Source organism: Cornus florida, unplaced genomic scaffold, assembly GCF_030987335.1.
Source record: "Cornus florida cultivar Cherokee Brave unplaced genomic scaffold, ASM3098733v1 CherokeeBrave_3.0.0_Hap2_Chr02, whole genome shotgun sequence".
NCBI lineage: Eukaryota > Viridiplantae > Streptophyta > Magnoliopsida > Cornales > Cornaceae > Cornus > Cornus florida.
In genome coordinates this window covers 40,335,446-40,350,412 of record NW_026775572.1, presented here as the reverse complement: position 1 = coordinate 40,350,412, position 14,967 = coordinate 40,335,446, and the positions used below count along the sequence as shown (strand labels likewise).

At 32.0% G+C, this 14,967-nt stretch overlaps 1 protein-coding gene across 3 annotated transcripts; it reads left to right on the top strand.

The window, feature by feature from the left end:
* Positions 1-7,000: 7,000 nt before the first annotated feature.
* Positions 7,001-13,015, top strand: LOC132294758 (uncharacterized). Of its 3 annotated transcripts, XM_059792731.1 has the most exons (6): positions 7,001-7,681; positions 8,124-8,195; positions 9,748-9,905; positions 10,606-11,762; positions 12,249-12,658; positions 12,765-13,015. In XM_059792731.1, the coding sequence occupies exons 3-6, from the start codon at positions 9,896-9,898 to the stop codon at positions 12,871-12,873; spliced, it is 1,686 nt and encodes a 561-aa protein (XP_059648714.1). In that variant the 5' UTR covers positions 7,001-7,681; positions 8,124-8,195; positions 9,748-9,895; the 3' UTR covers positions 12,874-13,015. The 3 variants fall into 3 exon arrangements, with proteins under 3 accessions (XP_059648714.1, XP_059648715.1, XP_059648713.1); XM_059792732.1 differs by lacking the exons at positions 7,001-7,681; positions 8,124-8,195 and adding an exon at positions 8,265-9,642; XM_059792730.1 differs by lacking the exons at positions 7,001-7,681; positions 8,124-8,195; positions 9,748-9,905 and having other exon boundaries at positions 9,912-11,762; positions 12,765-13,014.
* The last annotated feature ends 1,952 nt before the right edge of the window (positions 13,016-14,967 follow it).

The following is a 14,967-nucleotide window of genomic DNA, read 5'->3' as shown; positions in this document are numbered from 1 at the left end:
TATGCATATGAATGCTTGTGTATAAAAGGCCTCGAATTTAAGTTCACCTAGGGCCTCCCAAGATTTTGTCAATCTCAGGGCCGGCTTTTGGGTGGGTGTGAGTAGCAATTAAGAAAAAAAATACTCCGTATGTATATACTAACCCAAACTGACATCTTAGGGCCCAATCAATCTTTTTTTCATCTTAACCATAACTTGCTTACATTGCGAAACCGAAAGCCTTTTGCATGCTTCAACTATAATGAACCTGAAAGGCCATTGAATCACATAGGCCCTTCTTTAGACCACATCACTGAAGAGAAAGAAGATGATGTGCGCACCTTGATCCTTTTGCTAAAATGAACACCAAAATACAAACTATAATGGAAATCATATTTACATACACACTTCCAAATGATGATGTACAACCCTTTGGTTAACTTCATCCTTTAGGAGTAAATGTTTTTATTAGCAAAAAGTAAAAACCTCACCATGCCCATGAACCTGAAAGGGCATTATCAAAAAATTGACTTTCGTAGAAAAAAAAAAAACCTCGAGTCTTGACCCACTGAGACCACCTCAACCAACACCATTTGAAGCCATTTTGTCAATATTTTGGAATGGACACTTACGGTGTATATGAATACCAAAAAGTAACTAGAAGTAATAAGAAACACCACCAAGTCATGAAATTGAAATCTCCAATGTTCACAAATATCCACTTCCTTGGAGCAAATAAAGTGATGGTAACATTTTCAGCCCCTCCCATTTCACTCACGGTGAGAGTAAACCCTAAAACCAATTCTTTTTTTCTTTTTCTTTTTCTCTTAATTTTCTTTCTCTTTTTTTTTTTTGGACCCCAAGACCAACTCCATATCCCAAAAAAGATTGCACACCAGAATCCCACATATATACATCTTTTAATTCAATTCTGCATAACCTTAGGCGTTTCTAGCTCTTTAAGCTATGAATCCAGTAGGGAATTGTTTGGCTTTTAGATGGTAGCCTCAGTACCCTTTTAGAACACAAACCTTATTTGCTTAGAAATGCACATGAACATTACACACATAATTTTGTATGAGGCATTGGCTCATGCTACGAAAGAAGTCTCAAAAAAAAAAAAAAAAAAAGATAAAGATATAGGAAGAACATTAAGATAAATCGATCACCCATAGAATTTTCTCATCACGTGCAACAAACTCTGTTGCTGCTGAGAGATTGAATCATTTTCTAGGATAAGTTTTAAAACCAGAAAACAAGTAATATATAACAACAAAACAAAACAAAATCCCGACCTCTCACAGCCTGAGAGGAGAGGCTAGAACCTTTTGCAGCCAAAGAGGGTATACTATCAAACAAAACTAAAAATAAATCATTAGAAGATACAAGAATACAATTACATATCCCACACTTCTATTACTACCATCTAGTCCCAAATAAATGATTATAACTGCAGGAAGGACATAAGAATAAGAAAGGGGACTTCTAAGGGCCCAAATGTAATATGTTAAGCTATGAATGGACTTTGTCAAAATCTCATATAGGCAACTGTTAACACTGAAATGTAAAGAAGCTGAGAAATTCATCACAGCTTGCAAGCATTAAACGGAATTAAGGCCCTTTCGCCACACACTTAAACTCTAAGACTAAAACCCATTTAAGTACTTAGCAATATATACATAGTAAACCCCATTCAAAACCATTTCAGTTTTTACCAATACATATCCCACACTTCTATTACTACCAACTAGTCCCAATTGTCATAATATTATTTTCTTTCTTTTTTAAACTAAATTTGACAATTGTTTTTTTCTATCAAAAGAAAATATAATTTCTATTCAGAGCTTCAGATTAATGAAAAGGTGGAACTAGTTCTAAAATGCAAAAATGAAATCCCATTATATTTTTAAAATATGTAGCGTAGCGGTATTTGTATTACATTTTAAAATGAACATAACAATAAAATGAGTATTTTTCTTATAAGAAAAAAGAAGGGGAAAAAAAAAAAAAATTAGTTTTTGTCCCGACTACAATGGAACACCGTTCTTACAAAAGAAAGGGAGAAATCTCAATCAATCAATAGAAAATTCCCAAATATTGTGTTATTAGTGTAATTCAATTTAATTTCAAATAAAAAATTATAAATAAATAAAAAATATGAAATCATGCACAACCTCATAGCCCTAAATTTCTAAGTGACAAATCTCAATCAATCACCAATAAACCAATACCACTTGATCAACAAAACAAGTAAACAATTTTCAGAAGAAATAAAAGATATGATAATTATAAATAATTCCCAATTGCTGTCCTAGCCAAACTACCAAATCAAAACCAACATCAACCTTCTTCTCATACACAAACAAACTGTCGTCGTTGTGAAGGTCATGTCTTGTCATTGTGAAAGTGAGGAATGGGAAGTCCGTTGGAGGGGTGGCGTTGGTGTGTGAGTTTGTTAAACCTTTTAAAAAATATATTTTATTTATTTTTTTTTTATATAAAATTCAGCCCATTAGTGGTAAGAAAGGTGGGAATTTGAATCCCTACAAATGATTGTATTAGTTTCTTGTCAATAAAAAATATATTAGTAGTTAATACTCACATCGAAAATTTATAGGGAATTGCATAATGGAATAATTTTTAATTGTCTATTTATATAAAATACAATTAAATGGAGGACTTTACTTTCTTATTTATTATATATTTGACCAATTAAAAGACTATGTTTAATAATTCACTGCAACTATTTGGTATAATTATTATGGTTTTTTTTTTTTTTCATTAGTGATTAAATTAAGCAAGATTTAAGAATATGTATGTCCAACTATTTATTTTTGTCCAATTACTTGTTCATAATAAAAATAAAATTAAATAAATTCAAAATATTCAAAATATTTCATTTATTGCACACTACAAGATGAGAAATTATTAGATGGTCTTGGATCATTAACATTTGATGGACAAGTTAAATACAGAATTTCAGATGAAAAAATTAGATGGTCTTGAATCATTAACACTTAATGAACAAATTAAATACAGACTCTTTGATGAAAAAATGACCAGATAAAAATGCATTAGTTATTATTGAATTAGACCACTAAGTTAAATAGACCAGCCTCTTGTAGGTCCCAAATCAAGTCTGAATTTAATGTGGTATTCAATCCTTGAGCCTAATGTTCAGGGGGTTACACTCAACCCATAAAACCACCTTGCTTAGTTGAAGTACCCATATTGTTTGATCATATAAATGTTTAATCAATCCATCATGTGGATGATTTGTATGAGATCCAATGATTGTAAAATAGGAACTCATGACTTGTTGTCGCAAAATTTAATGATTTAAAGACACCACTTTTCTCACATAAATTAAAGAGAAAATTAAATTTTGGTAGAAAATGGTAGTTGGAAAAAAAAGGAAAAAAAAAAAAAATAGTCACAAATTTTAAAACTTAATTGTTAATAAGTAACCATTCAAGGATAATTTGGTAAAAAAACACATTTATTTATTAAATATTCTAAAAACAGTTTTAGATGACAAAATTGCTTAATTTATTACCCTCTCTTTTTCTCTTTCTCTTTCTCTTTCTCGTTCTATTTTTTTCCTTTTTTTTTTTTTAATTTGCAGCCTACCAATTAAAAATTAGGGCTTCTTTATTAACCTTATCATCGGTATTCTACTACCACTGATTTGTCATAATTAGTTTATTTGAATTGACATACTTTCATGTATGGTCGAGATATATATACCAATTAAAAATTAGGGTTTCTATATTAACCTTATCATGTTAGTTTTTAAAATTTGTGATTATTTATCTTTTCTTGATTTTAGGATTATTTTACAGCAATTTTGTTTAGATTTGATCACAAAATTTTAATTTTCCCTAAATTGAATTCGACAATCTCGGGATTCGGTCCTTAAATCACCACTCAAGATGAAATTATAATTCTCCTCCCAATAATCAAGCAACTTATTGTTTATATTATAAATTAGGAAACTAATAAATTTAAAGACTGTTTAAGAAAATTTATTAAAAGATACCAATTTAATTTTGAAGCATATTCTAACTAGACTTAGGGCATGGTTGTTAGAATTTTTTTTCTTTTTTTAATCAGTTGAGCTATAAAATTGTTGTTAGTAAAAAACATTTTAGTTATTTGCTGATACGTTATACAAAGTACTTTTCACAATTAAAGTACTTTTTAATTTGTTTGATTTTCTATTGTTAATTTTACAATAATGTTTTTTTTTAATTGAGTGTTACTATATTTGATATTACATGACTTTATAAAAGACCGGATGGAATTATCTTTATAAGAAATAAAAAAAATGAATAAAATTATTTTAAAAATAATAATTATAATCTAAAATATGAAACCTTTATTTAAAAATTGATAACTATTAAAAATACTTTTAATAATTATCAAACACATTTAAAATTAAAATTTGAAATAAAAATCTTTTTAAATGATTCAACAGCAAACTCAAATGAAGTCGAACACTATTTTTTAGAGCGTGAAGGGAGATTTGAACACGGGTCCCAGTGGAGGGTTCAAATTTAGAATTAAAGTAATATTCCAAGGCTCCACTTAGAATCAACGGATCAACTTAAAAGGAAAAAAGAGAAAGAAAAAAGTCTTCACAACTCATAAAAATTCAAAGACAAGTTATATAGTTGATAATATTGAATCATTGTTAGATTGAATCAAGTTTTCATGAGATGGCATGTTTTGAGTTTCTTTTAAAACTAAAAACTAAAAAAATTAATAAAAAAAGGCTGTACATAAATTATATAGTTAAATAAATGATTGAATAATTCATTTCACATTAGAGATGAGAAGAAAAAATATATTTTGTGAGGGAAAAAGATATTTGTCAATGAAAAAAAATAGACATCAACCGAGTCCTAAAAACAAATCATTGATTAGAACCTCAAACACAAACACATAGTTCAAAAGAGGAGCTTAATTAATAGCTTTTGCTGCTTTCTTTTTTCTTCCATAGCCAGCCCTAAAATGATCAAAAACAAAAAAGCAACTCAAATATATATTTTTTAAAGCGCTGATTTACTAAGGTTGGATCCATCACTCCACTCACATAAATTGAATTTTATTACTATGAAATTCGGTTCTTAAATCATTATTATATATAGGGGGAGGGGAAACTCAAATATGGCACACATGCTCCAGAAACTAAACCCCAACCAATTAAGTCACTCTAGACACAAAAATAAAAAAGAATAAGATTGTTGGAATGATTATCTTTTTCCTCAAGTACAATTTTTTTTTTTTTAATCCGAGATATCTGGAAAGATACGACCTCAACATTCTGACTAATTTTTAAGGACCCGAAAAGCTTCAACATTCTGATTAATTTCTAAGAATCCGAAAGGGCATCTCTCCACTCTAACCAAATAAATCACTATAAAAATAATAAAAACTAATCACAAACAACACTTGGAGAACCCAAAACCTAAACGTTGAATTCGCAAAACACCAAAATCTAACCGGCCAACCACTCCGTATCCTCGAGTACATTGTTACTAATCTTCATTGATAGAAAATGATGGAGTATGTACAATCTTGTCGTTGGGCAATTGAATAATGAAACGTCACTGTATAAAGTAAAAAAAAACTTCCATTTCAACGCACACAATAGCTGATAACATGCATTTAGTGGACACGTGTGGTGCAATGAGCACGTGAATACGGTGGATGGACCCCACTAGAAAGCCTCCGTTTGTGTCTGGTAGGTGGTAATAAATTTGCAGAAGAAATAACTTTAATTTTTATAATTATTTGGGCGGGTTGGACATTTACTTCTTCAACTTGTACAGTTGTACCGATTGATCGTAAATATTGGTGAGTGAAATTTAATTGCTTAATAGATACTACCTTCATATCATACATATTTAATGTAGAATATAATAATATATATGGATATGATTAAAAATTGTCAACTTATAAGATATTAACAAAAAAAATAGAAAACACAATAATTAAAAGATGTTATAATTTAAAAATTTGAATTTTAAAAAAGCAAGAACAGTAATTATTAATTACATTGAAAAATATTTCAAATTCGCAAGGAAATGCAAGAGTCAAACATAGATTTTGAGATACCATAAAATAAATTTGAAAATCATTAAAATACGAGAGAGATTTTTTTACCAAATTTCTTCATCTCTCTTAAAATAATTCTCTTCTTCTTAGCATGTTCTGAAAGAAAGTTAGTGTATATATATATATATATATATATATATTTAAACTTTCTTGAATTATGTTAACGTTTGATAATTAATGATCTAGCATATTTTAAATTTCAAAAAGCCAGTTGTGGAAATTTAAAAGGAAGACATGGATTAATTGAGAATCCTTTTTAAAAAGTTGGGGTAACACTTACTCCATTTCCAAACATAGAATGTAAAATAAATTAATTTTTTTCCTATGTTATGTCAAAAATAAAAAATAAAAATGTATGTATATATATTCAGGAAAATAAAAATTCAAATCAGATCATTATGTCAAAACTGACCTAAAATTTTACAAAAATGTATTTGATATGTATATGTGTATATATTGAGGAAAGGAAAAAAATTGTATATAAATAATATTTTGGTAAGTAAAATGTGTTGCAAAACTTGCAATATCAAAAATAAAAAATAAAAATGTATGTATATATATTCAAAAAAATCAAAATTATACACAGACATAGCAATTTTGACAAGGATCCAAAAAATAAGTTGGTCTCGCTATTGAATTATATTTCAGACTTGAATGGTGCGTATGTTATGTGTCGATAAACTTGCTTTAAAGAAAAAATATAATAAAATTGTGTATATAATTAATATTTTGGTAAGCAAAATGTGTTGCAATATCAAAAAATTAGAAAAAAATAAAAAGGGGAAAGAGCGGAGAGGACATGTAAATTTGGGTCCCATAAATAAATGATTCTCGTATGAATAAAAAATTTATAAAAAATCCCGAAAAATAAATACTAAAATCCTCAACCCATTTGTCATGACTCATGACTGATGAGGTGTACTACTAACTCAATCCCCATGAACCTCACCTGACTATGATTCTTCGTCTTTTTCTATCCTTTTCTCGTCACTTTTCCCATCACCCAAACAATCCACAAACTTCCTCTCTCAACAAACTTACTTTGACTTTCATTTGGCCTTTTTTAAATAATTTTTGTTTCGCTCCAATCATCACAATACCACAATATTCCACGGCCACAATGTCAGAGTCTCCGGCATTTCTCAGCTTGCCATAGTTATATATATATGTGTGTGTGTGAGAGAGAGTATGAAGTTTAGGGTTCTGTTTCAGATTACCTTCAATTCGCTCGAGCTGACAAGTTCAATCTAGATCGAAAAACATCTGGTTTTTCAGCGGAGGAAGAGGAGGTGTTTGGCGGCGAAGTTGCTTTCCGGCGGATCATCAATCAGAAAAACACAGATTTCCCGGTCGCAACGTCAGACTTTCCGTCAGTTGTCAACTGAGACATATACATACATACATATATGACTGATGAACAAACACAAGAGTGCATTGCTTTGGACCAACGTGGCCTTGAATTCGCATAATCGACGAGTTAGATCTAGACCGAACGACGACATTGCCGCTGAATAAGCCGGAGATTGCGTCCCGGAGAAGGAGGTTACAGTCGCATACGGTGGCGGAAACGAAAAGTTTACAGGTGAGAGATGGTGATGATATCTGTCAAACTTTAATTTTTCTGAAGGCGATTGTTTAATGGTTTAAAGTGGCCATTTATTAGTCTCTTACAGAGAGGTATACGTGTGTGTATCTATATATATAGAGGGGACCCTTATCTGCTTTCCGTACTCCTCCATTAATTTCAGTCTTCTGTCTAGAACGGTAATATTTTTACATGGTCGCTCTCTGAGAATTAGTTTAGTTAGATTCATCAATTCTCTATTTCTTCGTTACTGTGCAACGAGTTAGGCTTTATTATGCACGCATATATATGACTTTTTCTCTCATTTGATCTTCTTTTCACATTTCCATAGATCTATACGGGTTATTTTCCTCTTTTTTATTTGTTTTTTATTTTCTTCCAATTTGTCCACAAATTTTTATATTGAATTTGATAATTATTTGCTTAATTAATTTTGCAGTGGAATTATATGCCATTGGATACTATGAAGCAATGAGGAGAAAGCAGTTATTTTTGTTTATGGATCAAATAGGTATTGTAATTTTATTTTTGTATAAAATTACTTTCTTCTCTCTCTCTTTTATTTATTTTATTTATTTATTTTTCCAATGGTCCCTCTTGCACTAAATATTCTTTTTCAGGATTGTGATAATGTGAGGTGTTGGGATATGATTGAGATCTTTCTGGTTTGATCATTTTGATCTTTACCAACTTTACTTTGTATTATATGAGATTGTGTAGAGACCTGTTTGGGTAAACCCCTAGAGCCTAGAGACAAATGGGTTAGATCTGGTGAGAAGTAACAGACAAAAAAATATGATGGAATTGTTTCAAAAGGCGCCACTAATGGATTTGTTTTAAAAGTTGTGTTATATTGTAACTGTTAATGGTTTTTGGACTTTTTGAAAAGTAAAGTTTGACTTTCTCTATTCTTTTTCTTTTTCTATGCATAAAATAAAGGATTCCATTTGGTTAAATCCCAAAACCTTGCAAGGCCAATGGGTTAATCTGTATGTATACTGATGTATTTAGTCTAGTTTCCAGAACTTATTAGTTCCCTTTCGCTCACCCGTTTGCTTGTTTTTGTTTTGTTTGTGGCCGTGATCATTGCGTAGGGCCCATGCTAATCTTCTTAGTATTTGTATCGTTTCAATTTTATCTCATTTTCAGGGACAATCAGACAGTCTGAAACTTGGGCCCTGCCAACTTGCTTATAAGATTTTAGCTAGAACGAAATGAAGGTTTTAAAAAAAGGATCACAAAATACAGTGGACATTACAAGTGGATCTTATTCTGTTTGAAAATGGATTGATCCTAACTTTTCTTGCTCATCTGCAATTTATTCTCATTGCTTTGAAAACAAGCAGCACAAAATACAGTGAATATTACAAGTAGATCTTATTCTGTTTGAAAATGGATTGATCCAAACTTTTCTTGTTCATCTGCAATTTATTCTCATTGCTGCATCATTTTTTGTTAAGCATTGTTTCACTAGTTTAAATTATCGTTGTTTGATAATTTATTTAGTTCCATTTCGTTTTAATATTTGATATAGTGATCCAAGGGAGCAGCAATTGTCTTTCTTTATTTGTTTGAGTTTCAAGGTTATTCAACTAAAATTGGCTTCAGCTCCCATTTCTTTCTTATAATTTGCACTTGCTCCGTGTAGTTAATTATTTCTAGTGGCTTTGAATCAAAGGCATTTTTTCCACTATGAGCCTAGTGCTCCTCTCCTAATATGACATTAAGATTGTTGAGCAGATCTTCTTGGTGATTTTTTTGGCCAGTCAGATGATTCTTTGCTCTTTTTCTCTCAATTGTTGTATGAATCTCTTGTTTACAAACTTGGTCTTCAATAGTGATGCATTTCATCCTTGTTTACTGAAAGACGCTATTCATATAGGAATGTCAAAATTGTGCCCGAATTATCCATTTGTGAGAAACTACTGCTGTTACCTAATAAGTTTCAATGTTTCGATGTATGTGTTTTGCTTTTGTTTCACGAGCTGAAATTGGTTAATTCACTTTAACAACTTGGGACTCATATACTCGTTTGTTATTTCCTGTTTATAAAACATTTGCAGGTTGAATTTGGAATTGCATCTTGCTTTACTGTGTCATTCATTTTGATTAGCAAGGTCCCAGTGGGTCAGATCTGCCAACTGCCGGGGTAGTGGATGTTTGCTTTGCAGCTGCTAAGAATTCTTCTGGCCATCCCAACCCATTGAAACCATGAAGCGTGGTAGCATCACTATCTTTTCATTTATTATATATATATTTCCTGAGCTCCTATTATTAAAAAAACAGAGTGGCATTCCTCTCTAGATACACAAAGGAATTGAAAAATCCCATTTCCAAAAGCTAGCTTACAGCAATAAACGAAAGGAAAAGCCAGCAAAATAACAAGTTAACAATCATCAAAGACGCTGTTATCAGCATGTGAACATTCCCACCAGACCCTGTAAACACACCCCCAGAGTGTCAGCCACATTCCAAATTGTCCTGTCACCCTGTAATTGTTTCATTTATTTTGAGTGCTGCTGTTTCTGACATTCTTTATAATCCTTCTAAATAAGTCCCCTTCTCATATGACATGTCATTTCCATTGCCACTTAAATATATATATGCATGCTAAGGTTTGGGTAAACTACTGCTAATCTTTAGTAGTTGTAATATATTCTATGTGCTTCGCACTCACTTTCTGATAATCATGCATTCCTCATCATTTAGATGGATCAAGTGCCATTGTATCTTTATTGTTTGTATTTCGTCTTCAGTTACTGCCATGTCATATAAATTGTTAATTTAGTCATACTTTCTTGATTTTTATTTTTTTTATTTTTTTGATTTTATGTTTTATTTTTTTGTTTTTTGTTTTTTGTTTTCATTTCAAGATAGTACAGAATTTGAACTCTTTCTTTCTTTTTTAATTTTTTTTCCAGAGTTTCAAAATCAAGATGTAAATGTACCAGCAGATAGTGAACCATTGTTTTGTAATTCAACTCTAGTCTTTAAGACTGATTCTAAATCATTTGAGTACAACAACAGTGCTTTTGACACAGCTGGAGAAGAGGCAATCGTTAAGGAAAATCGGATTGGAATCTTGTGTGATCTAAAGGACAGTGAGAGCGATTCAGTTCCGTCAGCATCTAAGACTAATGATAGAGATAGATTTTCTAACCCTCCCAAACTTGAATGTTCTATGGTGGTTGACAATTTTACTGAAGGTGATGATATTGAGGCCAAAAATTCTGTCACACCCTCTTCCATTCCTTCTAGCAAATTAGAATCATTTGACAAGGATGCAGAATTTTACACCGATAAAAATGTTATGGAATGTGAATTGCCAGAATTGATAGTGTGTTACAAAGAGAGTTTTTATCATGTTGTGAAGGACATTTGCATTGATGAGGGAGTGATTTCACATGACAAAATTTTGATTAAGAGCGGTAAAGATGAGTGTAACAGTGATGACATCTTCCTACCTTCTGATAGAAATATAAAAGATAATAGTACCAAACGAGGAGTAGATACTGAGATGTTCATTCCAGATCGGTTGGAATCATCAAAAAAAGATTGCAACAAGGATGATACTAATGAATTTGTGACCGAAGAAAAAGTAGATATTGAACTTACTTCGCAGGACAAAATTTTAGATGAAAGCAGTAAAGACGAGCGTAAGAGTGGCTGCATCTTCATACCTTCAGATGGAGAGGAAAAATTCGGCATTACAAAACAGGGAGTAGATATTGAGTTGCTCATTTCAGATAGGTGGAAATCATCTGAAGAAGATTGCAAGAAAGATGCTACTAATGAATGTGGGACCAAAGAAAAGGAAGATATTGAATTGTTCATTCCAGATGGGTTACAATCTTCGTCAGAAAATCATTCTGACAAGTATACTGCTAAAGAATATGGTTTCAAGGATTTGATAGAGACAGATGAAGGTATTGACAATATAGTGGATGATCTCTTGAGAGAGGAGTGTGTAGGGAATAGCATGCTTTTGGTGCAAGAGTTCAACAGGCAGACATCCCTTAAATCTCTCCTCGAGTCTTCACATCATGGCGGCAATGAAGTCAAACGACCATCTGCTCAGGTTTGTACATACTATTTCTTGCTCCGATCCATGTATACGCGATGATATTCTCCAAGACTGCTTGTGAACCAAGTTTAAATTAGCATGGTGGTGACATAATTTCCTTTTAACTTTAGGCAATTTGTTCCATGTCATAATAAAAGCTGTAGAATCCAACACCAGGACTATGACAGAGTTCATTAGCTGCAATATTTTAACCAGCCAGTGGAATTATCTTTTTGAAGAGAAGTATCTGAAAAATCATACTATTGTTCTTAAGATAATGATTAATTGGCTAGCTACTATATTGCTGGTTCGCAAATACAAGAAACCAAAAATTGCCCTATGTTCCATACTTCTAATTAGAGGCCATATGGTTTTAGTATAAGAACATGTTCACCATCTTGCAGTAAGTGGCACCGAAATGTTCAGCCTGATATTGCCAAAAAAAATTGGTGTGGGTGTATGGAATTTGATATAAATATATTTTAATTGTTTGAATTGCAGATTCCATTTGTCGAAGGAATCTCGGAAAGCCCTGCTGTGGTATCTGCACCTGAAGAATCAAAGAAGAGTGACCCTGCTAAAGACTTAAGTTACAATAGCAAGGTGGAGAAAAGAACCATCACATTTGATTTCGACTCTTCTAAAGTTGTGGCTAGAAGCAAGGTCAAGAAAGAAAACGTTGGTTGTGAACACCAGCCGGAGTCACAAAATGTGCCTAAACATGTGGATGGACTTACTGGTAGTCTTTCAGTTGTAAGCCAAGTTCAACATTGTAATGGAGAATCAAGTTTCTCTGCAGCAGGTCCTGTATCAAATCGAATAAATTCCTCGGGGCATATACCATATTCGGGTAGCATCTCTGTTCGATCAGATAGCAGCGCAACAAGCACCCGATCCTTTGCCTTCCCCGTGTAAATATCTAGCAAACTTGTTGCCATTGTTGTTTTAGGTGTCCCTATTATATATATATATAGCCTAATAGTTCCATAACTTGTTTTTGGTGTTTTGGATTTACAGATTACAGTCTGAATGGAATTTCAGTCCGGTAAGAATGGCAAAAGCCGATCCAAGACGTCATCGAAAGCATGGAGGATGGAGGCAGGGCCTTCTTTGCTGTAGATTCTAAATGTTTTTTTCTTTCATAGTTTCTTGGTTTAAATATATAAATCACCACAATTTTACATTTATGGTCCATTATCAGAAATACAGATTTAGTTTTTTTTTCTTCTTCCCAAGGTTGGTGTGCCATGTGCAGTAGGTTTACCCTTTACAATGCTTTCGAGTTGTGCCATGAATTACGCTAACAATATCTTCTTCACCGACTTTACATTATTCAGAAATCAGAATGATGTATCTTCAGATTCATCACCACAATATTTCTACAGTCATTCACCAATCCAGTAACTTGAAAAGATATCATCAAAGGCTGTAGGTACTTTCTAGCTTTATAAAGTAGAATTTCAAAAGATGGATTCTCATATTTTCAACCACGAAAAAAAATAAAAGAATAGTTGTTATCATAGATTAGTATTTTGAAATAATTGCAAAAGTAGAGAACATAAAATATGAAGTTGGCAGCCTCCTCAGGCAAGGTACAATATAAAATAGCAAAGCCAAAGCATATTAATATACCCTTCAATAGATGATCTCAACTTCTAACCCTAATGATGAAAATTCAAGTGTTTAAGGAACAACTTGCTTGAAGAGGTCTTGTGCACTGAAGGATACAGAGTCAAGTGTGAATCCTTAGGAAGTAGATCCTTTTTATTGTTTAGGAAGCAGATCCTCTCTTATTTGAGAGAAGGTATTGGGTGTGCGTGTCGCATATCTATTTCTTATTTGAAGAGGCATATCTATTTCTTATTTGAAGGGGTCTGTATATCGAAGGATGTAGTTTTGGTGCACCTGTACTTATTTCTTGTTTGAAGAGGTCCTATACGCCGAAGGATGTAGTTTTGGTGCACCGGTCAGAACTCGGACGAGGGGAACCATCAAATTACATTGATATTTGGAACTAAGCTGGTTGTGCATTGAAAACGCTACCTACTTTTGAAGAACAAAATACTTGTACTTTAAGGGAGAGCAAGAACATTATTTGTTGACAAGTGACAACAATTAAGTACACATGATTATCAGAACTATCTTTATACTTGAATATTATAAGAGACCTCCTAACCCGAATCCTCTTGGATACATATGATGCAATTAAATTAAGAATGTAATGTCATGCATAAAACCCGACAGGTATGACCCATGTGTTCAACACTTATCTAAACACCATGCATTCCTTTCAGGTTCGTGCTTGCATTCTGTATGTATGTGCACAATAATAAAGTACAATCCAAAATTTTGTACCTAGGATCCGGATTCCACAGAGGAGAGGGTGAGCAGTCACTATCACTTTTCAGGAAGAAAAAAAAACAAACAATTATTATTATGATTATTTATTTTTAATAAACCAATTCACTTACACACAATCTCCATTAAGGTCTAAACTCATGCCTTTTTTTGGAAAATATGTGTCTGATACGCCTACATTGCTTAACCTTCGGTGTTGATAAGATATTTTGAACGTTGTAACACTTCTTAAAAGTAATAAAAGAAATGATATATAAGCGGTGTCCTTCAATTCAATCACAGAGTTATAATGGGGGTACATCACTTACTCGACTTGTGTATAAGAAATGAGTGTAATGATACAAAAATTGATCGATTTTTTTTGTGGGATTTTAATGAATAGACACTAACAAAAAATCTGTATATACGTACTACAATTATGGACCGCATGCTCATGGAAGTTAGACAATGAAGATGTTTTAAGAAGTCAAACAAGTGATAAATCTCTATAATGACAATTATAACTTAAAGATAACTACTAAGAAATTGAACACGCGACGATCAAATATAGAGTTATGGACAATCAAAAGATATAATTGCTTAGTAGAACACGTAACACTCAAAGAAGTACATGGAAAGTTATCAACAATTGAAAGATAGAATTTAAATAAGTTTTTTTTTTGTTTGTCATGCGTTTTGTTTTGGTGTTTTTATTTTTGCCAGGTACTGTAGCAATGAATAGTGAAAAAAACGCATTTGGTAAAAACTGTTTTGTTTTGCATAGTATCAAAACGTTTCGTGAATAGTGATAAAAAATCAAAACACCAATTTGATATTTTTATATGTTTCCACACTGTAACGTTTGGTATGTAGTAATGAACAT